This window comes from Python bivittatus, unplaced genomic scaffold, assembly GCF_059951505.1.
Source record: "Python bivittatus isolate LINGU-HERP-01145 unplaced genomic scaffold, Pbiv_v1 ctg000480_np1212, whole genome shotgun sequence".
NCBI lineage: Eukaryota > Metazoa > Chordata > Lepidosauria > Squamata > Pythonidae > Python > Python bivittatus.
Window position 1 is genome coordinate 41,570,128 of NW_028277075.1, and position 25,384 is coordinate 41,595,511.

The 25,384-nt window shown below is 38.7% G+C and overlaps 1 protein-coding gene across 4 annotated transcripts in view; it reads right to left on the reverse strand.

Moving 5' to 3' along the window:
- Positions 1 to 376: 376 nt before the first annotated feature.
- Positions 377 to 25,384, reverse strand: part of CAPRIN1 (cell cycle associated protein 1) — a 40,815-nt gene continuing 15,807 nt past the window's right edge. For 2 of the 4 annotated variants that reach the window (XM_007428718.4, XM_088145789.1), the window contains exons 7-19: positions 20,090 to 20,227; positions 18,905 to 18,957; positions 18,734 to 18,820; positions 16,160 to 16,315; positions 15,878 to 15,983; positions 12,401 to 12,462; positions 6,542 to 6,652; positions 5,888 to 6,037; positions 5,559 to 5,712; positions 4,835 to 5,029; positions 3,931 to 4,031; positions 3,296 to 3,359; positions 377 to 1,664 (exon numbers count right to left, since the gene is read on the reverse strand). In XM_007428718.4, the coding sequence (XP_007428780.1) occupies positions 1,600 to 1,664; positions 3,296 to 3,359; positions 3,931 to 4,031; positions 4,835 to 5,029; positions 5,559 to 5,712; positions 5,888 to 6,037; positions 6,542 to 6,652; positions 12,401 to 12,462; positions 15,878 to 15,983; positions 16,160 to 16,315; positions 18,734 to 18,820; positions 18,905 to 18,957; positions 20,090 to 20,227 (1,442 nt within the window). In that variant the 3' untranslated portion in view covers positions 377 to 1,599. The remainder of the gene's footprint in view (positions 1,665 to 3,295; positions 3,360 to 3,930; positions 4,032 to 4,834; positions 5,030 to 5,558; positions 5,713 to 5,887; positions 6,038 to 6,541; positions 6,653 to 12,400; positions 12,463 to 15,877; positions 15,984 to 16,159; positions 16,316 to 18,733; positions 18,821 to 18,904; positions 18,958 to 20,089; positions 20,228 to 25,384) is intronic. The other 2 variants (XM_088145790.1, XM_025166946.2) reach the window with 2 other exon arrangements.

A 25,384-nucleotide genomic window follows, 5' to 3' on the forward strand; every position in this document is an offset into this window, starting at 1 on the left:
AACCTAGTGTTTTTTTTTAAAAATCAGCAATCATATATTCCCAATGTGATTAACCATAATTGCAAAGCTGTAATAATAATTTACATTAAGGAGAGCACTACTCTTATACAGGTTGGCTCTGTCCACAACAGCAGATGCTTTTAACTACACTCTGAACTAATTCAGGAATTCTTGTGTAGGATGTTTTGAAAGATGTTTCCTGCATTAAGTACCATGCATACAACTCTTACTACTTGTTCAAAACTTTTACACAACCCCCAGTAAGATAAATTGTTAATGTTGAGCTTGATGATTGTAACAAATCAGATAAATGCATATCTTTACTGGATAAATATCTTGCAAACTTCTGGACTGGGAATCATCTTTAAGTGTTGAGAATGCAAAAAAAAAAAAAAAAAATTCAATGTTCAAAGAATGTGCTTGTGGAGTTTCCATCAGTCATTGAAGATATGTTAAAGAATACAGTTGTTGTTTTTTTAATATAAACATGTTTATTTATCTCGCTTGGATCTGTAACTGCTGGCTGTAATTTCCCTTAAAAGGGGAAATGGATCAAAACATTTACTGGTGCTTTTCAAAAGAGAGCAATTTAAAGGGCACCAGCAGCAGGGATTTGAGATTTCTTAAAACCTTTAAGCTGCAGGGAAAAAAAGACATGTGACATGTATTATGCATATCCATTAACTTCCATCAGTACCAGCATCAGTTATTAAGGTGATAATACAGCAAGATCAAGTATTAATGACAGACAATGTGCAAATCATAAGGAATGATAAGGAATACCAATCCTTACAAATGGCATTGCTATCCAGGAAATGTGTTCAGGAGAGATCTCTTTTAACACTTCACATTTGAAAACACAAGTGGCCGTCCAGATTACATCTTCCATTTCTTACACAAAAATTTAAAGTGCCAATCAAAGCTTAATTTTGGGTTTACACAATTATATCAACAGATACACAAAACAATTAATGCATCCCTTTACCACAGCAAGTCAGACTAATAAAAAAAAAAGTGCTGTAGCTAAGGGCGTGCCTAAGCTGTTCACCAGTTTAATATTTAGTCAGGGCTGTTTATGCATGTAAATATTCAGGTGCTTCAATGAAACAGAAAAAGCTGAAATGTAGTTGTTGTTCTGTTAAGCCACACTTCACTTCCTCCATCTTTTTAATGTAAAAGTTTAAATATATCAATTGTCTGAGTAAAACATTTATGGATTTACAGATTCTTATCCAAATTTGCTGCAACGCTATATGACATCAATGAAGTCAGCTGGATTATTTCTGCCTGTTCAATTAACTATAGAGATTTTCTTTACTCTGAAACTGCCATTTTTGTTTTAAATCAAAGCAAGGGTCTGGATCTCATGTGCAAGGTTCAAGGTGACGCTTAGGATAGAACATGCAGCGCAAACAGCATTTCTTTCCATATCCGGGTAATATAAAGCTGACAACTGTAGTCTTGTCTTTATGGGCAATGAAAATAATCCCTTTACTATGAACTTCCTATAAAGGAGAACAGAGATAACTCTTCTGGTAACATGTATATAGTACACTGGCCAGTGTTTTTGGCGTTTTAAAAGTAATCCTGTATATTAGATTAATTCACTTGCTGAGCATTCATTTGAGGCATTCCTCTGTTGGGTCTTGGGGGCCCTCCACGACCTAGAAAATAAAAATAGGGATTTATTTTGGGATTAATTGAAACTATTTTCAGGATGGACATTTTTTCTATATATGAACTCTATTTAACACCTTGAAATATTTCCCACTATCTGCCCTATCAACAGGAAACAGACTTCAGAAGTACAGAAGCAATGCACTGAATATGCAGAAATAATGCAAGATTTCATACCAAAACCTTAAGCATGTCCTACAAGTTCTTTTGATACCCACAGATACAATCCTGCCCTAAACTTGTTTTCACATAGTATTTGAACGGAATGACAAAATACTACAGTCAGTGAAGAATGATGTGATATACAATTCTAGTGTTTTTTATGATTCAGTGTAGTCCAGGAACAAAATGCAGAAGTTGTAATTATTGCCCAGAGAGAAGACTGAAGCTTCTCTTTTCAGAATGGTCAGCCACCCAACAAAATTTTACTTATTTCACACACTAATGGCAACAGTGAAGCAGCAATTCTGAACAAGGTTGCTGACAAGGAACCTGCTCCGAAATGGCGAATAGCACTAACAACCTGCCAAACAACTGCTAGGTAACCATTACCTTTTCATTAATATATTTTTAACAAATATTTACAACTTATATTAAATGAATCTGAAATTTAGCTCTCTGTTATGTCTTATGATTATCACATCTCCCATCAATTTTAGTACAATCACGAAAAAGAAGGTACATCAACATTGATCCATTTAATTATATGATTGGGTTATCTCCTCTGTCAGGTAGTTGCTTCTTATACACTAGATATGCATATACAGATAGTGATCTGGGAAAGGTCCACTATAGACACTGTACCTCCATTAGACTACAACACTAGAGGACAACATTTTGGCATAATTTGCAGTTATACCTTATTCTGTGCATAGAAGAATAATGTAGCAGAACAAAGTAAGTTCCTAAATATATACATGTTTTGTGAAGGAAATTAAGACATTTCAAAAGTTTGTATTTTTATATAAAAACATCAGAACATAGCCAAAATAGGTTACATATAATCTTTACTGAAATTCAACTAATAATGGGAAGAATCATCATATAGACACTACCAGAGCTGTAAGAAGAGTTAAAAGTCAAATATTGTTCAAATATTTTTCATATATGTATTGTCGAAGGCTTTCACGGCCAGCATACGATGGCTGGTGTGGGTCTTCCGGGCTGTGTGGCCATGTTCTGGAAGTTTTATTTCCTAACGTTTTGCCAGCACCTGTGACCGGCATCTTCAGAGTGCAGGAGCACAGACAGGAGCAGTTCTCTCTGTGCCCTGTCTGTGCTCCTGCACTCTGAAGATGCTGGTCACAGGTGCTGGCGAAACGTTAGGAAACAAAACTTCCAGAACACAGCCACACAGCCTGGAAGACCCACACCAGCCATTTATCATATACTTCATAAATAGGCAAGCTTTCATTTTCACAAACTTGCTTGGGAAAATAATAAAAAGGAATGAAGCGCATAAATAGCATGGAAGAGGAACACACAGTTGAAAAAAACAGATTAACAACCCTAATTACAAACCACAACAATTAAAGACACTGGAACTGAAATATCTGAAGGTCAGCAACTCTAGAATCTCTGTAAATATTCAAATCATAAATCCATTATTTAGTATTACCTCGAGGGGTTCCCCGAGGGCCACTTTGCCCAGAGCCACGTTTGAAATTCTGTTGATATCCATCCTGAAATAAAAAGACCACTCAGTAGTGAAAAAACCAAAATTCAAAACGTCCAGTGTTTCAGAAGAAATTATTTAAGTCACTGGCAAAACTGAAAAAAACTTCAGAGACTTAGAAAGGCTTCCTGACTATTGGGTTTCATTTCAAGCCCCATCTCTCTCTTAGCTCCATTGCCATTAACATTCTGTATACTCAAGAAATACTTGTCAAGTAATTGGGTACAAGGGGGATTAAAATGCATATTTACAAATTCTGATATTTCAACACATTTAGGAAATCATTCAAGAATTCTATCTGTTATTTTTGGGTGATTCTGTTTTGTGGATAGGCAGCTGACTACAAAAGTCTCTGTTACAGGAAATAATGTGTGTCTGCAATCTAATAAAACAAGATAAATAAGAATCCCAAAGTATATTTTAACTTTTTAGTTAAAATGTGATCTGAAATTAATTTTTATTGAATTAATTTTAGACACAATATACTCCTGTGAGCAGTTATAAAAACACATTTTAATTTAATCTCATATACAAACATGCTAAACTAGAAAGGCCCTTTTACAGTTCAGTAAACTTACCCGCTGGTAGTTGGAATAGTCCCGTGGAGCATTAAATTGTGCCTGGGTGTAACCACTATTTGGAGTGTTGGAAAATGAAGGACGGTAGCCATCATATCCTCCTAAAAATCAGGATAAAACGATTACTGGAAAGGATCATCTTATGAAATTATACATGTATATATTTATGATATATCCAGAAATAGCATTCTGCACAAAATGAACAGTCCTCATATTATTATACAGTCTGAGAAAGCACCACAAGGAAGTGTGTTGATTTCTGCTTGTAAATTTTATAAATATGATCATGGCAAATTTCCTTACAAATGGAATACACTAGAACAGCACAATTCAATATTGGATTGAAAATAAATGCTTCTTCCATCTATACCATACTTAACCTTTTAACATAAAATTACTAGATAAGTGTTTAAACTGCACCTGGGCTCCTGTGCACCACTCAGTGTCTTCAGTATTTTTCAAGATTTCCCATTATACGCAAGATTTATTATAAATTATTTTAAGTGCATTAATAAATGCAGGCACCAAAATAAAGAATCCCACCAAGAGCCATAGTTTGAATAAGTGAAAGACTTGCTTTTGTAAGCCAAGGAAGTAATAAGCCCTGAAAAAGATGCAGCCATTTAGCAAGTTACAGATGGGAAAGTCAGTTTCATATACATTATATTACACTTCTATTGAAACAATTCCAATGTTAGTTCCTTCTCATAGTTTGCTATCATGTAATCTGGTTCGTTCTTTATTCACTAACACTACACCAGAGCAACTACTACAAGGTTATGTAACTCTGCAGTTTTACACTATTAAAAAATTAAAGCATGCCACTCTAAAGCTTAAGCTTCTGGATATTCTGCATTTCTGAAAAACATTCAGAATTAATCTTAAAAGGTTTTTAAGTTTTTACCTCTAAACCCATTGGCTGGTCCCCTGTATCCATTCATTAAGCCTCGAGTGCCGCGTGATCCACCACGAGACACTCCCCGGCTGTTATAATAAGGCTGACCGTTACGTGGGAACCCAGTATTCTGTTGTGGAGGCTGCTGGTGGTTACCTGCCACTTGATGGGACTGGTCCGGGGAACCATGGTAAGTGCCAACCACTAAAATGAAAAAAACCAAGAGAGTACAAAAAGTTTGTATTTATACTCCAGTTTCCTAAAGACTCAAATAATATCAAGCTAACTCACCAATGTACTCTGCTTAAGAGCCACCAAGTAGGACAGTAAATGTTTACCTATCTAAAGAAAGATTGTTTGCAGAATTAAATCCAACATGGCAGTCTGAATTCCCTGAACATGTAGAATAGTCCCTATATTTCACATGATTTAAAAGAGTTCACTCTATAACTCCATCAATTTAGTTTCCTAAAGTTTTCAGGGTTTTTTCCCCTTTTACCAGCTAGGAGATGGGTTTTATTCAGTTTGGTATATAAAGCATCAACATTAATTGATCTTTATTCCACAATATTTCCCCCCTTTGTAAAACAATACAAATATAGCAGAACTGCTTTTTTCACAATACATAATCAAAATATTACATAAACACCGTAAGTAAAGATTTATTTAGACTATATCTCTTTAAAGCATTTTTGAGAGTGAAGCATTTCAATTCAGTTTTTCACAATTTTACCTGTCTGAAGCTGCTGTTCTTGCTGAAGTTCTGATTGTTCTACTTGATGAGGCTGATTGGAGAATGTCTGGCTGTAACCGGTCTGGTACTGATTTTGTTGCTTTAGAGTTTCTGGCTCATTGACAGGAGGAACAGGTGCATTCATGTTAAATACCTAGATGGAAAGTAAGTAAAATCCAGTTGATTTTTTTTAACCAAAGACTCATGTGATATTCCATAAACATTTCAAAAACACATAAGCTACTAATGGTATTTAGGGAAAAATTGACCATTATCATGATGTTGACATCCAAAACGTTATCTAAATGTTTAATATATTTAATGCTTACCGTCTGCATGGACTGGAATGGAGCTGCATTAACATTGATTCCGCTGCTATGCAAAGGTTTGCTAGAGGCAGCCTGAAATACCTGAGGCTGGGATGCAGCTGGAAGTGGCGATGATGTTGGTGTCTGATCTGTACTTAAGGTTATTGAAGCCTAACAAATAAAGTTCAACCTAATGTTAGCAAGCAAGATATCAATATCATTTCAATTAGGAAATAGGTTGTTGCTGATGAAGTGTGCCTAAGGAAAGGGAAAACTGTAAAATCCCTTTTACTTAGTGTCCTCTCTTTATCAAGAGGAGAAAGATCCCAGTGCTCTATGCTGCACTAGCCTTGAATCTGAAAAGATTGTAGAAAGCAAGTTCCTGTCTGAATCTATAAAGGTATTTCCCTGTCAATCAAATACCAATTATATCTAATCACCTTTTGATTAGATGAACAGTCACCCAAGATTAAATTAAAGAAACTGCTTCTAAAATGTTCAGGATCAGAAGAGAAAAGCTTAACAAGACATTCAAGTTAGAAAAATGATCAACCTCCCTCCACCCCGATACCTAAAATAAATGGTTTCCAAGAATTTTTAAGAGGGGCACTCATCTATATATGTATAACTACAGCATCTTTCCCCTCCCAAGCATAATGAAGTCTCATAACTTGCCTGAATCTGGTCAATTGATTCTTTCTGAGGCCGCTGTTCTGTTGAATGAGAAGGCTGATACGTGGGCTGGGGTGCTGTATATCCCTCACTTGTGGAAGAAACCAAGGGGACCTGTCAAAGTTTTAAAATTTAACAGAAACTCCGGCCAGGGCCTCTCGGTAAATCCTTCCTTTGAATTTCATGAGTTCTACGGTCTCTATGTTAGCAACACTCTTCTGTATAATTATTCACATTTAGAAACTCTAGAAGGCTTTTATTTCTTCTAGTTCTTAAAGTACTATTCTGACCTTTTCCCTGAGTTTCTAGCTAAGCCAAAAAGAAAAAAGAAAAAAAAAAAAGAAAGATTTGTTTAAATTTCTGCATATTCTAGTATTAGCAGGCCTTCATACCATCTCTTTTATATTACAGCACTGCCTTATGAGGTGGATACAGTAAGGATTATGACCATACAAATTTTATTTCATAAACTTTAAGGATGCCTAGTAATTGTATTAGTTATACCAAATATGGCAGAGATGGTGATCCTTTCTACTTCTCAAAAAGCTTGGAGGACTGCATAGTTTGGGCAAGCGATTCAGTTCATAGATCTTCATACAATGTTTAGTACAACAGGTCCAGTCTCTGAACCAAGGCAAATTAAGGAACAAGATGAAGTGAACCAATCTGAGGATCAGTCATAATATTAATCCATTCTTTAAACTGATAACAACTTTGTAGAATGACTGATGTAATAAGCAAATATTCCTATTAGAAAAGGTAAGAAATGTTACCTTTTCTTTCAAAGATTACTTACACAAATTTTCTAACTGCTGCCTAATCCAGGGTTTCTCATATTGTAAGTTATGATTCCCAAGGAGGTCATAAACAAATTAAAGGGGAGGGGTTGAACATTTTCTTAAACTTGGTTAAGCCTGTTGTTTGCAAGGCAGGAATGCTGTCAAAATTTCCTGCTGCTCTGCCCAGGCAAACTTTGTACAGGCAAAGTGAGAACACTGTCAACTCATCCCCACTTTGCTTGGAAAACCTGGCATTGGGTTTGTGTAGGCAAAGCAGGAGGAAACCCCTAAGCAAATTTTGAGAGATAACTAAACCTCAAGTGTAGGCACCTGTCAAAGCCATCTGCCAATGACCGTTTTGTGTATTATTGATTTCCATTTATTCATCTGCTTGTTTGTTTAGTTTATTCATGAGTTGGGGAGGGGAAGGGTTCTGATATCACCAAATTAAGAACCCTTAGCCTGATCTATAGAATTACAGTTACAAGACAAGTATTATATTAACAGCCCTAGTGAATAACCTATGCTGGAAACTAAATGCTGGGAATGCAACTCTACTAGTTGTCCTGGACTTCTTGGCAGCTTTGATACTATTCACAATGGTATAATTCTGAACAATCTGCTGGGAATGGGCCTTGGGAGGATTGTTTTGCAGTGGTTTCAGTGAATTTCTCTGGACTGTGCACAGAAAGTAGTACTGGGAGACTCCTGATTACTACCATCTAGACTACTGACCAATGGTGTTCCATAGGGCTCCATGTTGTCACCTGTGCTGTTATATATTAAACTGCAGAGAAAATTATCCAGAGCTTCAGAGTAAAATGCCATTAATATCCTGGTGATTCCCACCTCCACTGCTCTTCCCACTCACTTTAGGAAAGCAGTCAATATCCTTGGACATTGCTGAAGCTCAGTAATTGGCTAGATAACTGAGAACAAGTAAAATTAAATCCAGATAAGACAGAATTGGTGTAATTTAATAGGAAACTTGAACTTGGGGACTGGGGTTCAGCATATGCTAATGTGGGAATGCTTTCTGCTCCGCAGGTGTCACTGGATTCCAAAATTAGCACAGAAAATATTTGTATATTTATATTTAATGTGCTACCAGCATCCATTCCTGAACCAGTCAGGTATGGCGATCATTTCCCAGACTTTGTTTACATCTTGACATGACTAATATACAGTGCATTTGGAAAGTATTCAGACCCCCTTCATTTTTTTCAATTTTGTTATGTTGCAGCCTGATACTACAATTGTTCAAATTCATTTTTTTTCTCATTAATCTACACTCAGTATCCCATAATGACAAAGTGAAAACAGAATTTTAGAAAAGTCTGTAAATTTATCAAAAAGGAAAAACTGAAATATCACATTGGCATAAGTATTCAGACCCTTTACTCAGTACTTTGTTGAAGCACCTTCGGCAGCAATTACAGCCTTGAGTCTTTTTCAGTATGATACAACAAGCTTTGCACACCTGAATTGGGGGATTTTCTGCCATTCTTCTTTGCAAATCCTCTCAAGCTCAATCAGATTGGATGGGGACCATCGGTGGACAGCCATTTTCAGGTCTCTCCGGAGATGTTCAATAGGGTTCAAGTCAGGGCTCTGGCTGGGCCACTCTAGGACATTCACAGAGTTGTCCCTAAGCCATTCCTGTGTTGTCCTAGCTGCGTGCTTAGGATTGTTGTCATGTTGGAAGGTGAATCTTTGGCCCAGTTGAGGTCCTGAGCGCTGTGGAACAGGTTTTCATTAAGAATATCTCTGTCCTTTGCTCCATTCAGCTTTCCCTCAACCCCGACCAATCTCCTAGTCCCTGCTGCTGAAAAACACCCCCACAGCATGATGCTTCCACCACCATGCTTCACTGTTGGGATGGTATTGGACAGGTGATGAGCAGTGCCTGGTTTCCTCCAGACATAATGTTTAGAATTGAGGCCGAGCAGTTCAATATTGGTTTCGTCAGACCAGAGAATCTTGTTCCTCACAGTCTGAGAGTCCTTCTGGTACTTTTTTGCAAACTCCAAGCGGGCTTTCATGTGTTTTGCACTGAGGAAAGGCTTCCATCTCGTCACTCTGCCATAAAGCCCAGATCGGTGGAGGGCTGCAGTGATGGTTGTCCTTCTGGAACTTTGTCCCATCTCCACACAGGATCTCTGGAGCTCAGTCAGAGTGACCATCGGGTTCTTGGTCACCTCTCTTACTGAGGCTCTTCTCCCCCAGTTGCTCAGTTTGGCCAGGCAACTAGCTCTTGGAAGAGTCCTGGTTGTGCCAAACTTCTTCCATTTGAGAATTATGGAGGCCACTGTGCTCTTGGGAACCTTCAGTGCAGCAGACATTTTTTTGTAGCCTTCCCCAGATCTGTACCTTGGAATAATCTTGTCTCTGAGCTCTGCAGGCAGTTCCTTTGACCTCATGGCTTTTGCTCTGGTACAGTAGGCATTATCAGCTGTGAGGCCTTCTAGATAGAGAGGTGTGTGCCTTTCCAAATCACATCCAATCAATTTAATTTGATTATTGGTGGACTCCAATCAAGGTGTAGAAACAGCTCAGCAATGATCAAGAGGAATGGGAGGCACCTGAGCTAAATTTCAAGTGTTGTTGCAAAGGGTCTGAATACTTATGCCAATGTGATATTTCAGTTTTTCTTTTTAATAAATTTACAGACATTTCTAAAATTCTGTTTTCACATTGTCATTATGGGGTACTGAGTGTAGATTAATGAGAAAAAAAATGAATTTGAATGATTGTAGTATCAGGCTGTAACATAACAAAATTGAAAAAAGTGAAGGGGGTCTGAATACTTTCCGAATGCACTGTAGCATGCTGCTACTCATGAAAAGTAACCAGAAGCCTAAATTGGTACAAAACATCTTTTAATTATTAATATTCAGTGGTTTTAGCACTGATTTTAAATCTATATTTCCTATTTTTGCATTGTATTTTAGCTTAAATATTCAACTGAACAGAAAACTGGGACATCAAGAAAAAAATGAATAGTAAAATAGGAAAGAATTCATTACATGCAATCTCAAAAATAGCTGGAATGAATGCTACAAGAAACTGGTGAATAGTTCAAAAACACTTCTCTACGATTTTTAAGGGACAGAAAAAACTACCTCTAATGTGATGATGATATTCATCACAGAACTAGGAAGAATAAACTGAAAAGTGGAACAAAGGATTCAGCAACCATGTACAAGGTATATCTCCTGCTAGTTATTATTAAAATTACCTTGCCCTAGTACGTGGCATTCTATGCACACAATTATGTTGCAAATGGTCAGTCACATGGAAACATAAGAGCCTGCACAAATTAAAATTATCATAATCTTTGTTTAAATTTACTAGAAATAAGGAAGCATTAATATCCATTATAAAAATGTTACATAAAACAGAAATGTCAGTTTATTTCCAAGTTTAAGTATGTTCTTAAAACAGTCATTTATCAGAATTAAGTAATATAATTAATGCATTTTAAGAGGATTACATAATACTGAAATCAGATTTCTTGCATTCTGCATATTACAATGAGTATTACCATTTAAAGTATTTTATTACTTTTCCAAAAGAATCCCTACTTATGATCAGGCCATTCCGTAGCTGATAGTAAAAATTAGCAAGATTTTTAATTACAAGAAATGCTTACTCTATTATGATTTTCATTTGTGATTTTAATCTTAGCTTCATCTTTAATCCTAATCCTTATTCATCAGTAATTTTGATACAAATTTATTTAATGAGTCTAATGAACCACTTTGAGGTCCTAGAAAAAAATACCTTTAGAACTACAGTAGTTAATTGGTTTTAAACTAATCTAACATATTTAGACTCAATAAACACTTACCGGACTGATGGTGACATTTGAATAGACAAAAACTATACATTCTAGCTAGACAATTCTCACTGGCTGCAAGCAACTATCTAGAAGTGGTTGAGCAGGGAAACAGTATTTTAAAAGGCTGTAGGTGAAATTAACTAATGGCTGGGATTCAATTCACCCCAAATACTTTACAGGCTTGGTTCTAATTTGAAAGGAACATTATAAACAAAAAGTCACAATGACATGCTAATTCTGATACTAAAGTAAAGACAACTTCCACAATTTCCCAAGGATGATTTTTACTTCAGAATTTTGAGTGCATGAAATGGAAAATGTGTTTTGTTTCGTGCATGAAACAAATTGTGGCCTGTCATGCTTGAAAGTGTGGTCCACCAAACCAGCCCACCTATCTCCCCTCCAGATCTTCCCAGAACCTAATCCTAACCTTTCTTCTTATCCCTATTTAGCTATTTTTACACACCACTGCTCATGGTCTTGCCTCTTCCCTATGTCTCTCACCCTAGAACACCTCTACCTCTATCTGTTTGGGATCTGTACCTAGATGAAACTTATATTTCAATCCAGGCACACACTATCTGAAACTGGCTGTTCTATGCACCAAATGTTTTGCATGTCCCTAGTTTTAAGAGACTATTGCTGCCTTGTCATTGTCATGTCTCCATGTGTTTATGCACAGAAGCATTTACAGATTTTTTCTATGTAACTTCCCCCATGGAATTAATGATCTCAACATCATTATGCTAAGTTATTATCTGTACCTTATTTTGAATATGAAGGGGTTCAGATTTTCTAAAAAAGAAGTTTTATAAATATTTTTAATTGTTGGTGGATTCTGTAGTAACCATACTGGTTTACAGATTTTATTTCCTTGATGAGAATGTGAAACCCAAAAATTTGGGTCCAAACTTTTATGCAAATGCAAGATCTCCTGAGAACAGGGCTCTTACAGAGCCTCTCATGGGCACATTTTCTCTATATTCCCTTTCCAAAACAGAAGCAGCCTCCAACAGTATTCTGGATGATGTATCAAAATAGTGAGAAAGGTGGGTGCTTGGGTCTTCAAAGGAAACAGATTACCTCTGCTTGGTAATCCAGAAGTACATTATGGAAAATTCATCCACTTCTGATTACATGCTAATGAAGAAAGTACTGCAGAACTGAGCACAACAATTCCTAATTAAGGGGGGGGAGGTGTTAGAAAGAAATATTCAGCCATTAGTTTTCAAGCGTTCTTACCTGTGTGGCTTCAGGTTGTACAGGAACCTGGGTTGTTTGTGCAAGTCTGGATTCAGCATGAACTAGAAACAGAATAATACAATCAATACTGAAATTAATACAACAAAAGTTTCTTTTAGCTTGCCTCGTTATGTTGCACTTGACTACTGTAATGAGTTCTCCATAGGAATATCCTTAAAAATACCCAGAAATATCAGCTGGTGCAAAATGGATCAGGTAAGTTTCTAATTAATCATAAACTGAAATATGTAATTCAGTATTGGAAGAACTATTTCCAATTGCTTGTAAGCACAATTTAATGTGCAAACATTATAACCTTTAAAGCTGTAAACAAGACCAAATATCCAAGGGCCTGCCTCTCCTATTATAAAGCTGTCCACACGTTAAGATCTGCAGGAGAATTTCTTGAGGATTCCCCCACTTTCAAAGATTTACTGACTGGGAGAATCTTTTTAATGGGATGCCTTCTCTTAGGATGTGTGTTGGGTCTCATTCTTTCCACTTTAAAATGTGTCTTTTCAGCCAGGCCTTTAAATGTTAATTATCATAACGCATGAATATTTTTATTAAGTTTTACTTTTCAATTTTTCCTTGTAAAGCTGAGCATTCTACAAATGCAAAGGCAAAGTACAAGTAGTCCTGAACTTACAGTCAGAACCAGAAATGTTGGAACAAGGACAACTGTTTTGGCATTTGGCCTCTGTACACCACCACACTGAAGTTGAAAGGAAACACACCTAGGTGGGAGCGAAGTCAGGACTTTCAGCTGTAATTTAAGGGGTTTGACAAAAGTGGGGCACTAACCATTCAGGAAGTACAGCCAGTGGCATACACGCACACACCCATCGTTGGTGGCTCATAAGTAATGGAATGAATGGCTGACAAGCAGCTGCATGGCCAGGTGTGGCCTGTTTCCTGGGTACCCCGTGAGCAATCAAGCAGATAAAAGGCCTGGAGGTGGTTCTGAGTGTTACATTTGCATTTGGTAGCTGTTCACTGGAACTCTCAACATGAGGTCCAAAGAGGTGTCCATGCGAGTGAAGGAGGCCATCATTAGGCTGAGAAAACAAAATAAACCCATAAGAGAGATAGCAAAAACATTGGGAGTGGCCAATACAACAGTTTGGAACATCCTGAAAAAGAAGGAAGTAACTGGCAAGCTCGGCAACAGCAAAAGGCCTGGAAGACCACAGAAGACAACTAAAGTGGATGACCTCAGAATTCTGCTCATGGTAAAGAAGAACCCTTTCACAACATCTAGCCAGGTCAAGAACACTCGAGGAGGTAGGCATGTCAGTGTCAACATCTACAGTCAAGAGACGGCTTTATGAATGTAAATACAGAGGCTTCACAACAAGGTGCAAACCACTGGTAACGCTCAAGAACAGAAAGTCCAGATTAGACTGTCAGCAAACACCTAAAAAAGCCTGCCCAGTTCTGGAATAAGATTCTTTGGACTGATGAAACCAAGATTAACTTGCACCAGAATGATGGGAAGATAAAAGTATGGAGAAGGAAAGGAACAGCTCATGATCCAAAGCATGCCATATCATCTGTCAAACATGGTGGAGGCAGTGTTATGGCATGGGCATGTATGGCTGCCAAAGGAACCGAGTCACTGGTGTTTATTGATGACCTGACTGCTGATAAAAGCAGCAGGATGAATTCTGAAGTGTATAGGGCTATACTTTTTGCTCAGATTCAGCCAAATGCTGCCAAACTGATAGGACACCGCTTCATATTGCAGATGGATAATGACCCAAAACATACAGCAAAAGCTACCCAAGAGTTTCTCAAGGCAAAGAAGTGGGATTTTCTTCAATGGCCAAGTCAGTCACCTGATCTCAACCCAATAGACCATGCTTTTCACTTACTGAAGACAAGACTGACGGCAGAAAGACCCACAAACAAGAGCAGCTGAAGGCAGCTGCAGTAAAGGCCTGGCAAGACATCTCGAGGGAGGAAACTCAGCATTTGGTCATGCCCATAGGTTCCAGACTTCAGGCAGTCGTTGACTGCAAAGGATTTTCATCCAGGTATTAAAGGCGATCCTTATGTTTGTCATGATATTGGTTTGTTCCATTACTTATGAGCCACCAACGATGGGGGGGGGGGTATGCCACTGGCTGAACTTCCTGAATGGTTAGTGCCCCACTTCTGTCAAACCCCTTGAATTACAGCTGAAAGTCCTGATTTCGCTCCCATCTGGGTGTGTTTCCTTTCAACTTTAATGTGGTGCTGTACAGAGGCCAAATGCCAAAACAGTTATCCTTGTTCCAATATTTCTGGTCCTGACTGTATAACCATAATTGGGAAATTTCCATTGCTAAGCAATGAGGTCATAAAGCGAGATGCCACGTGACCCACATCGCTTAGCAACTGCAATCCCGGCAGTCCCTGTCACCATTGTTAACTGAGAATTGCAAGTCATCAAGCAAATACCCACCCCAATCCAAACCATTCCGGGCTTGGTTCCTCCCAGCCCCGAGCCTCAGCAAGGTAAGGGACTGCCTCCAACTCCCCCCACCAGCCTATCTCCCCCCATCTCTGCCCTTCTGGCCACCCTGCACCCTGCCTTGCTGGGTGGCAAGCAGCCCCAAAACCACATAGTTCAGGGGCTGCTTGCCATGCCCTGGGAAGCCGCAGCCCAGTCCCAGCAGCAGTCACCCTTGCTACCCTGCACTCTGAGACTCCTGCCACCCTGCATTCCACCACCCCAGCTGACCCTTGCTGTCTTCTTGCTCCCACTACTGTCGAGGCGTGCCTGGCCTGGCTGCTGAGCCTGGCCGGTCAGGGCTTCAGCTGCGGAAAAAAAAAAAGCCAGAAGTAGCCCGAGCACAGCACACCAAAACACCCGTTTGTGCCTTGCTTCTGGTTAAGGCTGGGCTGGGCTTTTGCTTTGCGCTGTGCAGAAAAAAAAAGCCCAAAGCCACCCAAGCCACAGTGTGCCAAAACACCCCTTTGCTCCATGCTCCTGGCCTGGGCTTCTGGCTTTTTTTTTCACAGCATGAAGCAAAAGTCAAAAGCCCAGATCCACCTCGCCCTGCCCAGGAGCTTTTTGCAAAGGGACATTTTGATGTGCTGTGGCTCAGGGACTGCTTTTGGCTTTTTTTTTTTCACAGCCAAAGCCCAGCCAGGGAGGTGGAGCCCAGGGTGGCGGGGGGGAAAGGGCAGAGATGGGGGGAGATAGGCAGGTGGAGGGAGTTGAATCACCCTATGTTCTTAAGTGTGGGTGGGCTGCCAAGTGCCCAAATTTTGATCATGTAACTGTGGGGTCTCCGCAATGGCTGTAACTTTGGGCACCAGTTGTAAGTCACTTCTTTCAGCGTGTCCATAACTTCGAACGGTTGCTGAATGAATGGTCATAAATCAAGGACTACCTGTATAAATGGACTGAAATGTAAAAATATTTAATTACTTGAGCTTCATTACCATTTTGCTACATACTTTATATATAAACAACGTTATATTACAGACCTGGAGGGCAAACCATCTGTGGTATCTGCAAAGTTTGTGGATTCATAGGCTGAGCTGAAACAATAGCAGGGTCAAGTGCTTGGTTCTCAAATTCCAGCATAGAGTCCTAGATAATTAAGACAAGATTTAAGACAGCTTCAACAGAGACAAAAAGCAATGCCAATCAGCCAGTGCCAAATTTTGTGTTTCAGGTCAACTGCAGTAAACATTTCCCTACTTCAGTTGGATTCTACTCATGATTTAAAAATACTGCAATCTTACTCTAATCAAATTATCAATTACCTGCATGAAGTTATATGGGCCTTGCATTTGTGCCATAAGATCCTGCACCCGCTGTCTTCTAACAAGTGGATCTGCTTGAGCCACAGCTGTAAGTGTATGGGCATCTGGAACTGGAGGAGATGTAGCCTGTGGTTGTTGCTGGAGTGAATTTACCACCTACATTAGAAATGATCAATACAGTTTCAGTCAGTCCACAATTAGAATGGCAAATTGACAATATTATCTACTAGCAATTGTGTGACAATAGTATATTTGACTGTCCTCCAGGAGGAAGAGTGGTATAAAGATAAAGGTTTTTACAGCTGTAAATAGTTAAGATCTGGGTCATTATCTCCTTTTAAAAGTCTGCAAAAATGGGAAGGATGATTTGGATGAAGTTAGCACTATATGCTGTTAGCTTACTTAGAAACTGAAAAAGAAAGCACGTCTCCGTAAAAACTAATAGCATGCTTGGGATTTTAATAGTAGCATGTCGGTGATCAAAAGTGAATCTTATAGATACATTTTTATAAGGCGGAAGAGGTAGGATCCTTAAATGCTATAACCTAAGTGAACTACACATATCTAACTTAAAGTACTTAGCTTACACAATTCCAACAACAGAGTTGATATGCATTTGATAAGGAAATGTTGATTATATGATCCTTATTTATATTTAATATTAGTGCCAAAATGCCCTTTGATATAATATATAGAATACTGAACTGCTGAAATCAATGAAGTTATCACGAACATTCAGTGCTTGCTGTTACCATCATTACTGTATGCACAACTATACCGATCTGGTGAAGTTAGGCAGTCTCATCAATTTGATCCATTTGTGTTTTAGACTGATGAAGGCTCAAACTATATCTGTAAGGATTTCTAGATAAACTAATTATGTTCATGCTCCATCTTTTCTATATTAATGTATTTAATATAACAGTACTCTAATAAGTGCAGTTAGTCCTTGAGTTACAAGGGCAACTGGGACCGGAATTTCCATTTCTAAGCAATGCAGTCGTAAAACGCAATGTCACATGACCACATCACTTAGCGACAGCAATTCTTTCAGTCCCCATTTCCATCGTTAAGCAAGGATTGTGGGTTGTTAAGCGAGCACCTCCTCACAATTTCCTGCTGGCTTCCACCAACCAAAGTCAGTGGGGAAGCTGGCAGGAAATTGCAAGTCCCAGGTGGCATACAAGCAGGCAGGTAAGTGGCTGCTGGCAGGTGGGAGAGGGAGTGAGGGGGGGGGGGTGAGTGGCCAGAGAGGCACAGCACAAGCACAGCAGGGCTTGGGATGGCTGCTGACAGCTGGGAGAGGGTGAGCAAATGGCCAGGGAGGGTGAACAAGTGGCTGGGGAGGCACTGTCCAAGCACAGTGAGGCTCAGGGAAAGTGCACAAGTGACAGACACAGAGCGGCAGGGCTTGGGGTGATTGCTGCTGAGTGGGACAGGATGCGCAAGTGACCAGGGAGGGTACCTGAGTGGCCGGGAGGCACTGTGTGAGAGCAGTGGAGGGTGAGGAGAGTGTGTGAGAGAGTTAGGGTTAGGGGAGGGTGCGTGGGGGGGGGGAGACTTACCTGAGCAACTTGCAACCAAATACAGGTAGTCCTCAGCCAACTCCCCCATTGGCTCTGCTTGTAGAAAGCCAGCAGGGAATGTGTAATGGTATGTGGGAAAGACCTTGGGAGACTGGGCAAAGAGATGCTGCCAAGGGAACAGTCAGATAAGTAACAGCATAGCCCGCAAGTGGATAGCAGGCAGGGCAAGAGGCTCAGAAGAGACCCTCCCTAGTTTTTCAGGCTATAAAGGAGACGGGGGGAGGACCATACTTTCATATTTACAAGATTCTGCCAATGGAGCTTTACAATAAAGTAAAATTAACTCATCTGGTTGTGATTCCCATCTGGTTTACCCCAGAAGACTGACATCAGGTCACAAATTGTGATCATGTGACCGCAGGACGCTGCAACCATCGTAAGTGCAAGATAGTTGCCAAGTGCCCAGATCGCTATCACGTGACTGCAGGGATGCTGGGACAGCTGGAACTTCAAGGACTGGTCATAACCACCACTTGTTCAGCACCACTGTAACTCTGAATGGTCGCTTAATGAGTGGCTGTTAACCACAGACAACCTGTAGTACATGACAGGCTCCTCGGGAGAAAAAGCGGTGGAAGTGAGTTAAGGGTGCAACTTGCCACCTTCTCTGCCAGCTTCCCCACTGACTTTGCTTGCTGGAAGCTGGCAGGGAAGGTCACAAATGACGGTCATCTGACCGTGGATCGCTGCAACCATTGTAGATGTGAGACAGTTGCCAAGTGCCTGAATCATGATCATGTGACTATGGGGGTGCTGTGACAGCTAGAACCTCAAGGACCGGTCCTAAGTATCACTTGTTCAGCACTGTTGCAACTTTGAGTGATTGTAACCTGAGGACTACCTGTATTTGGAAAAAATATATGTTCCTGTCAACGATTTCTTTGAGAATTGGTTCAAGGTTAATTATTCTGTTTTGATTATAGTTATTATGAGCTATGAAGGAATTATAACTTACTGCAATTTTACATAAGAATATGTAACACCTTACCTCAACAGTTTCAACTGTCCATTCATCTACTTGTTCCTTCTCATTATTGCTGAACTGAGCCTCTGCCATGAATTGTCTGTTTACATACTAAAATAAAAGTGAGAGAATGCAACAGTAAACCAACAGCATTCATTCTAGAAAGGTGACTACAGTAGTTCTACTAAAGAGTACCTCTGTTGATTCAACTTCACTGGGTTCAGTGTATTCTTCTGTTGGCTCTGGCTCTGTGAGGAAAACACACTCTTTATATAAAGCTGCATTAAAATGAATGTTTTACATTAATAATATTTATTTAATTATTAAACCTGTACACTGCCCAACTCTCAATGACCCTGGGCAGCTCACAATAATCAAATAAATAAATTACAATAAAATCAATAAAACATAAAAAATTAAGATAAAAATATACATACTCTTATTCATCCATCTCTTAGCTGTGAAGTAGAATCATAACTGTAATGATTATTTGAATCCACAAAATATAGGCATTAAGATCTGAGATGTATGATTATTTAGTAGCTCTCTTGAACTGCATGTTTTAAAAATATTGTGCCCCTCTGAAAATATTAAGTAGCTAGAACATGGGTGTATAACTCACAAATCCTCTATTGTAACCCTATCCCCACCCCCATCCGAGTATCCTAGGAATTGGTAGGTAAAACATTTCAGCTCATTTTGTGGTTTTTGGAATTGGAGAGATTTTAACAGGTAAATTAGACCCCTTGAGTTAAGATATCCATCCCATCCATTAATATCCCTCAAACCTGCTTCTTTTTGTTTCGAAGGTAAGGGCAAAATTGTTACCTCATGCCTCAGAAACTCTAAAAGCTCCTATTTTGTACATTAAGCCCTTGAACAAACAAAGGCCAAAAACTCTGGCCTCTCCTTGTGACTTCTTCACTAAACATATATCCTTGTACCCTCAGAAGCTAACTCCAACCACATTTCTTATTTAAAAAAAGTACAACTCCTGACTGCAAGAAAGCTACAGTCTCCTGAGGTTTAATTTAATAGATGCATTGTCAGTCTAGTTTTTAAAGGCTGGCCAGTATGACCTAAATGTGACCTATTTACTTTGTCTGAAAGCTGAAGGGTTGTTTGGAGTGTGCCAAATAAATGTGAAAGCAATTTAAAAAACAAGTGTGTAGTGTGGGTATAGCCTCATATACAATAATACGATGTAATATATTGAGTATACTGCACTCAATAAATAAGTACACACAAGGCTTCAAAAATTCTACAAATCTACCAAGGGTATTCCTGTATATTTTAACTTAGAAATAATTTCCACTGAGCAAAGTGGGACTCTTGAATTAACATGCCTAGGATCAGACTGCAGTTATTTTTTTTAGTTACCAGCTTCTGCCACAGAATCTTCAGGTGCAGGTGCAGGTGCTGTCTCCTCTTCTTCACAGAGCCCATTTTGATGGTTGTGAGTACTGTCAAAATAACTTGTTTGAAGAATGCGTTCAACAACTTCTTTTAGGGCTTTATCTGTAACCATGAGAACAACAGTTTTTAACCGTGTCACTTGCCAAATATCTTTACATTAACTATGTGAGAGAGAAATTATTATGTTTCAATTACTCAATTACAATATTTTACAAAGTATTTCAATTTGAAAAAAATTGTTTCATTTAGCAGAATTATATTAAAATGCATGTATATTGTTTATAATATAAACAGAAATGCATTTTGATTTTTCAAGATCATATAAATGGAAAATATACAGCATCATAAAATATTTGCCCTTTAATATTTCTGTGAAATAAAGGAACAAGTACTTCAACCTGATACTTTTATTTTCACTAGGATGAAAACAAAAAAGAAGCATTAACTGGACAGACTCACTCGAGTATTACTAGTGTGCAACCTTCTTTCTATTTCTACAATAAGCAGCCATTTTAATATTAATGAGAAAGAAGAAATTTAACTTTAAAAAAAAAATTGAACCAATTTAACCATAACCCAGATTCAACTGCCGAATAGTGCTTAGAGCTCTACTATTACACAATATTGCTGTCAAGTATGCCTTCCAGAATCCACAGATCAAAGATGTACCCGACAGCATGTCACTTAAGCCTTCTCAAATCAAGAACTATCCAAGAATTGCTACCATACTGATTCAGCTAAAGGACATAATAAGGCAGGATATGTGTCACTTTTGTATGGTATCCGAGACAAAAGAACCACTTGAAGATCAAAGACCAAGGCACACAGTGCTTCACAGAATTAAGTCCTCTAAAAGGAGCATATTGAGATGAAGTGGTTGGACTCCAAATATCAAGTATGCACTAAAGATAGCACATTATAAATTCAGATAATGGAAAACTGGAACAGACAATGAAGGAAGCAAGGCCTCCAGTGGGGCAAAAAAGTATTTAGTCAGCCACCAATTGTGCAAGTTCTCCCACTTAAAAAGATGAGAGAGGCCTGTAATTTTCATCATAGGTATACCTCAACTATGAGAGACAAAATGGGGGAAAAAATCCAGAAAATCACATTGTCTGATTTTTAAAGAATTTATTTGCAAATCATGGTGGAAAATAAGTATTTGGTCAATATCAAAAGTTCATCTCAATACTTTGTTATATATCCTTTGTTGGCAATGACAGAGGTCAAACGTTTTCTGTAAGTCTTCACAAGGTTTTCACACACTGTTGCTGGTATTTTGGCCCATTCCTCCATGCAGATCTCCTCTAGAGCAGTGATGTTTTGGGGCTGTTGCTGGGCAACACGGACTTTCAACTCCCTCCAAAGGTTTTCCATGGGGTTGAGATCTGGAGACTGGCTAGGCCACTCCAGGACCTTGAAATACTTCTTACCAAGCCACTCCTTCGTTGCCCGGGTGGTGTGTTTGGAATCATTGTCATGCTGAAAGACCCACCCACGTTTCATCTTCAATGCCCTTGCTGATGGAAGGAGGTGTTCACTCAAAATCTCACAATACATGGCCCCATTCATTCTTTCCTTTACACAGATCAGTCGTCCTGGTCCCTTTGCAGAAAAACAGCCCCAAAGCATGATGTTTCCACCCCCATGCTTCACAGTAGGTATGGTGTTCTTTGGATGCAACTCAGCATTCTCTCTCCTCCAAACACGACGAGTTGAGTTTAAACCAAAACGTTCTACTTTGGTTTCATCTGACCATATGACATTCTCCCAATCCTCTTCTGGATCATCCAAATGCTCTCTAGCAAACTTCAGACGGGCCCGGACATGTACTGGCTTAAGCAGGGGGACACGTCTGGCACTGCAGGATTTGAGTCCCTGGTGGCGTAGTGTGTTACTGATGGTAGCCTTTGTTACTTTGGTCCCAGCTCTCTGCAGGTCATTCACTAGGTCCCCCCGTGTGGTTCTGGGATTTTTGCTCCCCGTTCTTGTGATCATTTTGACCCCACAGGGTGAGATCTTGCATGGAGCCCCAGATCGAGGGAGATTATCAGTGGTCTTGTATGTCTTCCATTTTCTAATTATTGCTCCCACAGTTGATTTCTTCACACCAAGCTTGCCTATTGCAGATTCAGTCTTCCCAGCCTGGTGCAGGTCTACAATTTTGTTTCTGGTGTTCTTCAACAGCTCTTTGGTCTTGGCCATAGTGAAGTTTGGAGTGTGACTGTTTGAGGTTGTGGACAGGTGTCTTTTATACTGATAACAAGGTCAAACAGGTGCCATTACTACAGGTAACAAGTGGAGGTCAGAGGAGCCTCTTAAAGAAGTAGTTACAGGTCTGTGAGAGCCAGACATCTTGCTTGTTTGTAGGTGACCAAATACTTATTTTCCACCATGATTTGCAAATAAATTCTTTAAAAATCAGACGATGTGATTTTCTGGATTTTTTTTCTCATTTTGTCTCTCATAGTTGAGGTATACCTATGATGAAAATTACAGGCCTCTCTCATCTTTTTAAGTGGGAGAACTTGCACAATTGGTGGCTGACTAAATACTTTTTTACCCCACTGTATCTGCCCATCACTGTAGCAATTCTGCCATCTATATTTTATAATATAGATATAATATTATATATAAATATATTATCTATATTATATTATTATAATATATAATATAGATGGCAGAATTGCTACAGTTCTGCTCAAGAAATAATATAGATGGCAGAATTGCTACAGTTCTGCTCAAGAAAACTAGTAAGTCATATTATAGAAGGAGGACTAATTAATTTTGTATTGGGAAGAGTTTGTACAGGTACATTAAAGAATATTATGAGAGATACTCCATGATCTCAAATATAATACTAAATCAAAACCTAACATTTTAAAAACCTCTTAAGCCAACATCAGTTGATCACTAAAATCAATAGATACATCACATTACAAAGTTCTGTCATATTCTCATGTACACACACACACTTCATACACATTTAAGTACTCAAATAGAATGCAAGCACATATGCCTGGGAAATGGTGGACTGAGCCCTACTTGCTTCTGTCAGGGTGTCTCTAAATCTGTACACACAAATCTATTGCACTAACTCTTGGGTACAGCCAAAATGATAACACTGTCAACAGTCTCCTCTGTCACTGATTTACTCAGAAGAAAGCAAGTGGCAATCCTCCTTCCTTAGGATGTGTGCTAAAGGCTGGTCCATCTCCCCAGAAGAAGCACCACTCATTCATTAATAATTCCAGTCTTTAAGAGGTAAATCAAGATCAAAGAATTCAACGTTCAAAAAATACAAGGTCAAAGTTTAAAGGCATAAAAGAAGAAAGGGGGAAAAGGTTGAAGAAATTATTTACTTCTGAAGATGCTGATCTGAGCCAGCTGCTCCCATCCCAGAATCCCTCAAAACACAAAATACAAAAAGAACAATGTTCTACGTCTCTGATCCCCACAGACAAAATAAATGCCAAACTGGTTCTAGCTCTGCTGCTCCCTAGCTTGCTATATAATTCTGTGGTCTCCAACCCACAATTCTTTTTTCTAATCAGCTTCCAGCCAGCCCCAGAGAAGACTTCAGATGGAAATAAAGGCAAAAGACAAAAAACAAAATAGAACTAGTCCCTCCTCTTTTTAAAAACCCACCCAATAAGAGAAAACTCTTGATTAGTTTCTTAGCATTTGGTTATCTCTCACTTTTTGGATTGCTAGGTGAGCTCATTTTTTATTTAACTCTTCCTGTACCTGAATCTCTTGGAATGAAATTTCCCCACATTCGCTACAAGTATTTTAGTTTGGTTCTTAATCATGATGCTTCCAATTACTTTCTTGCTTCAGTCATATTCTCTAGTTACTAAATAGTAAATTCAAAAGCATCACCTTAATGTGCCATGACAAATTCTTCAGATGTATATGAGTTTGTATGAATATATAAATAATATTGCTGGCAGAATTTTCCTATTATGTATATATTCTAGGCTTATGGAACATATTTACTGAAACATTGACTAGCTATCAATTCATTTTTCTTCAGTAGGAGACACATGAAATTTCTAATGTTTTTCTGCATAAAATGCAACTCTGCTTGAAAAGCTCTTTTGCAAATCCAGTTTCTGCAAAGAAGTATTTGCTAATCACTACCAGCAATGCAATACAGGGAAACCTTCTTTTCCAGATCTCAAAGCAATTGACTTTGCATCCAGCATACCAAATTTGTGTTGCAGTTTATGTCACTCATATCAATATATGTTATGTCATTACAGAAATGATATAAATTAAGGATTTCCAGGGAAGAAATGGCAGATTGAATATGCTCCATTTTTTTGTGGAGCTGGTGCCCATGGCAACTAGAGGAGCTGGCATTGGGTCAGCTCTTCAGAATCATCTCCAGATAAAGGAGATTACCTGTGGGTGATCCTGTCACTCCTTACAAAGAATCCCTGTGAAGAGACTGCAATTAAATCAATCTCCTGAAAGACAAGTTGCTATTCACAGGGAATATTTCCTACTATCCTGGGAGAAAGAAGATTAAAGTAAGTTTGAAGATCAAAAAGAAGTATTTTAACATTTGGAAACAGCGAAAGAGAATTAAGAATGTTGATTGGGGACAGTTAAGAGGCTAGATGGATTTGAAACAGCTTTTCTTAAACATTTAATACAATCCTTTAAAAATACAGTATGTGAATTTGGATTTAATTGCAAGAAAATCTGTCCTGGGAAAGTTTTGCTCCTGAAAATAATCTCCAGATAAGACTGAGCTTTCAAGGTCAGAGGGAACAGAGAGCAATTAAAGGAATATATCTCTTTTAACACAATGGAGGAGTATGTATGTATGTATTTAATTAATTAATTTGTTAAATTTATATGCTACCCATCTCCCCCAGAAAGAAATTTTTGGCTGTTTGGAATCAGTGTGTCCAGGACCTATTTTTAAAACTGGGACTAACAGAGGTTGTAGAAGAAAAGATTTTACCTTTATAAAATAGCAGCTGAGGACTTGAATAAGGATTCTGAAATGGACTTTAAAGAAATGCCAGATTATAAAAGAAACATGGAAGTTATGGAAAAAGATGCTGTGGATCTGGACTCAAAGTTGCTTGATTATAAGAATGATATGGAGAAAGAAGCTGTAGTGGATTAGAAGAGTGACACTGAGAATTATCCTACTTTGTACCCACAGAAGGAAAACACCAAATCTCTGAAACTTTTTCTGAAAATAAATAGGGAGAGAATGATAAGAGATTGCTATTTGGGGTT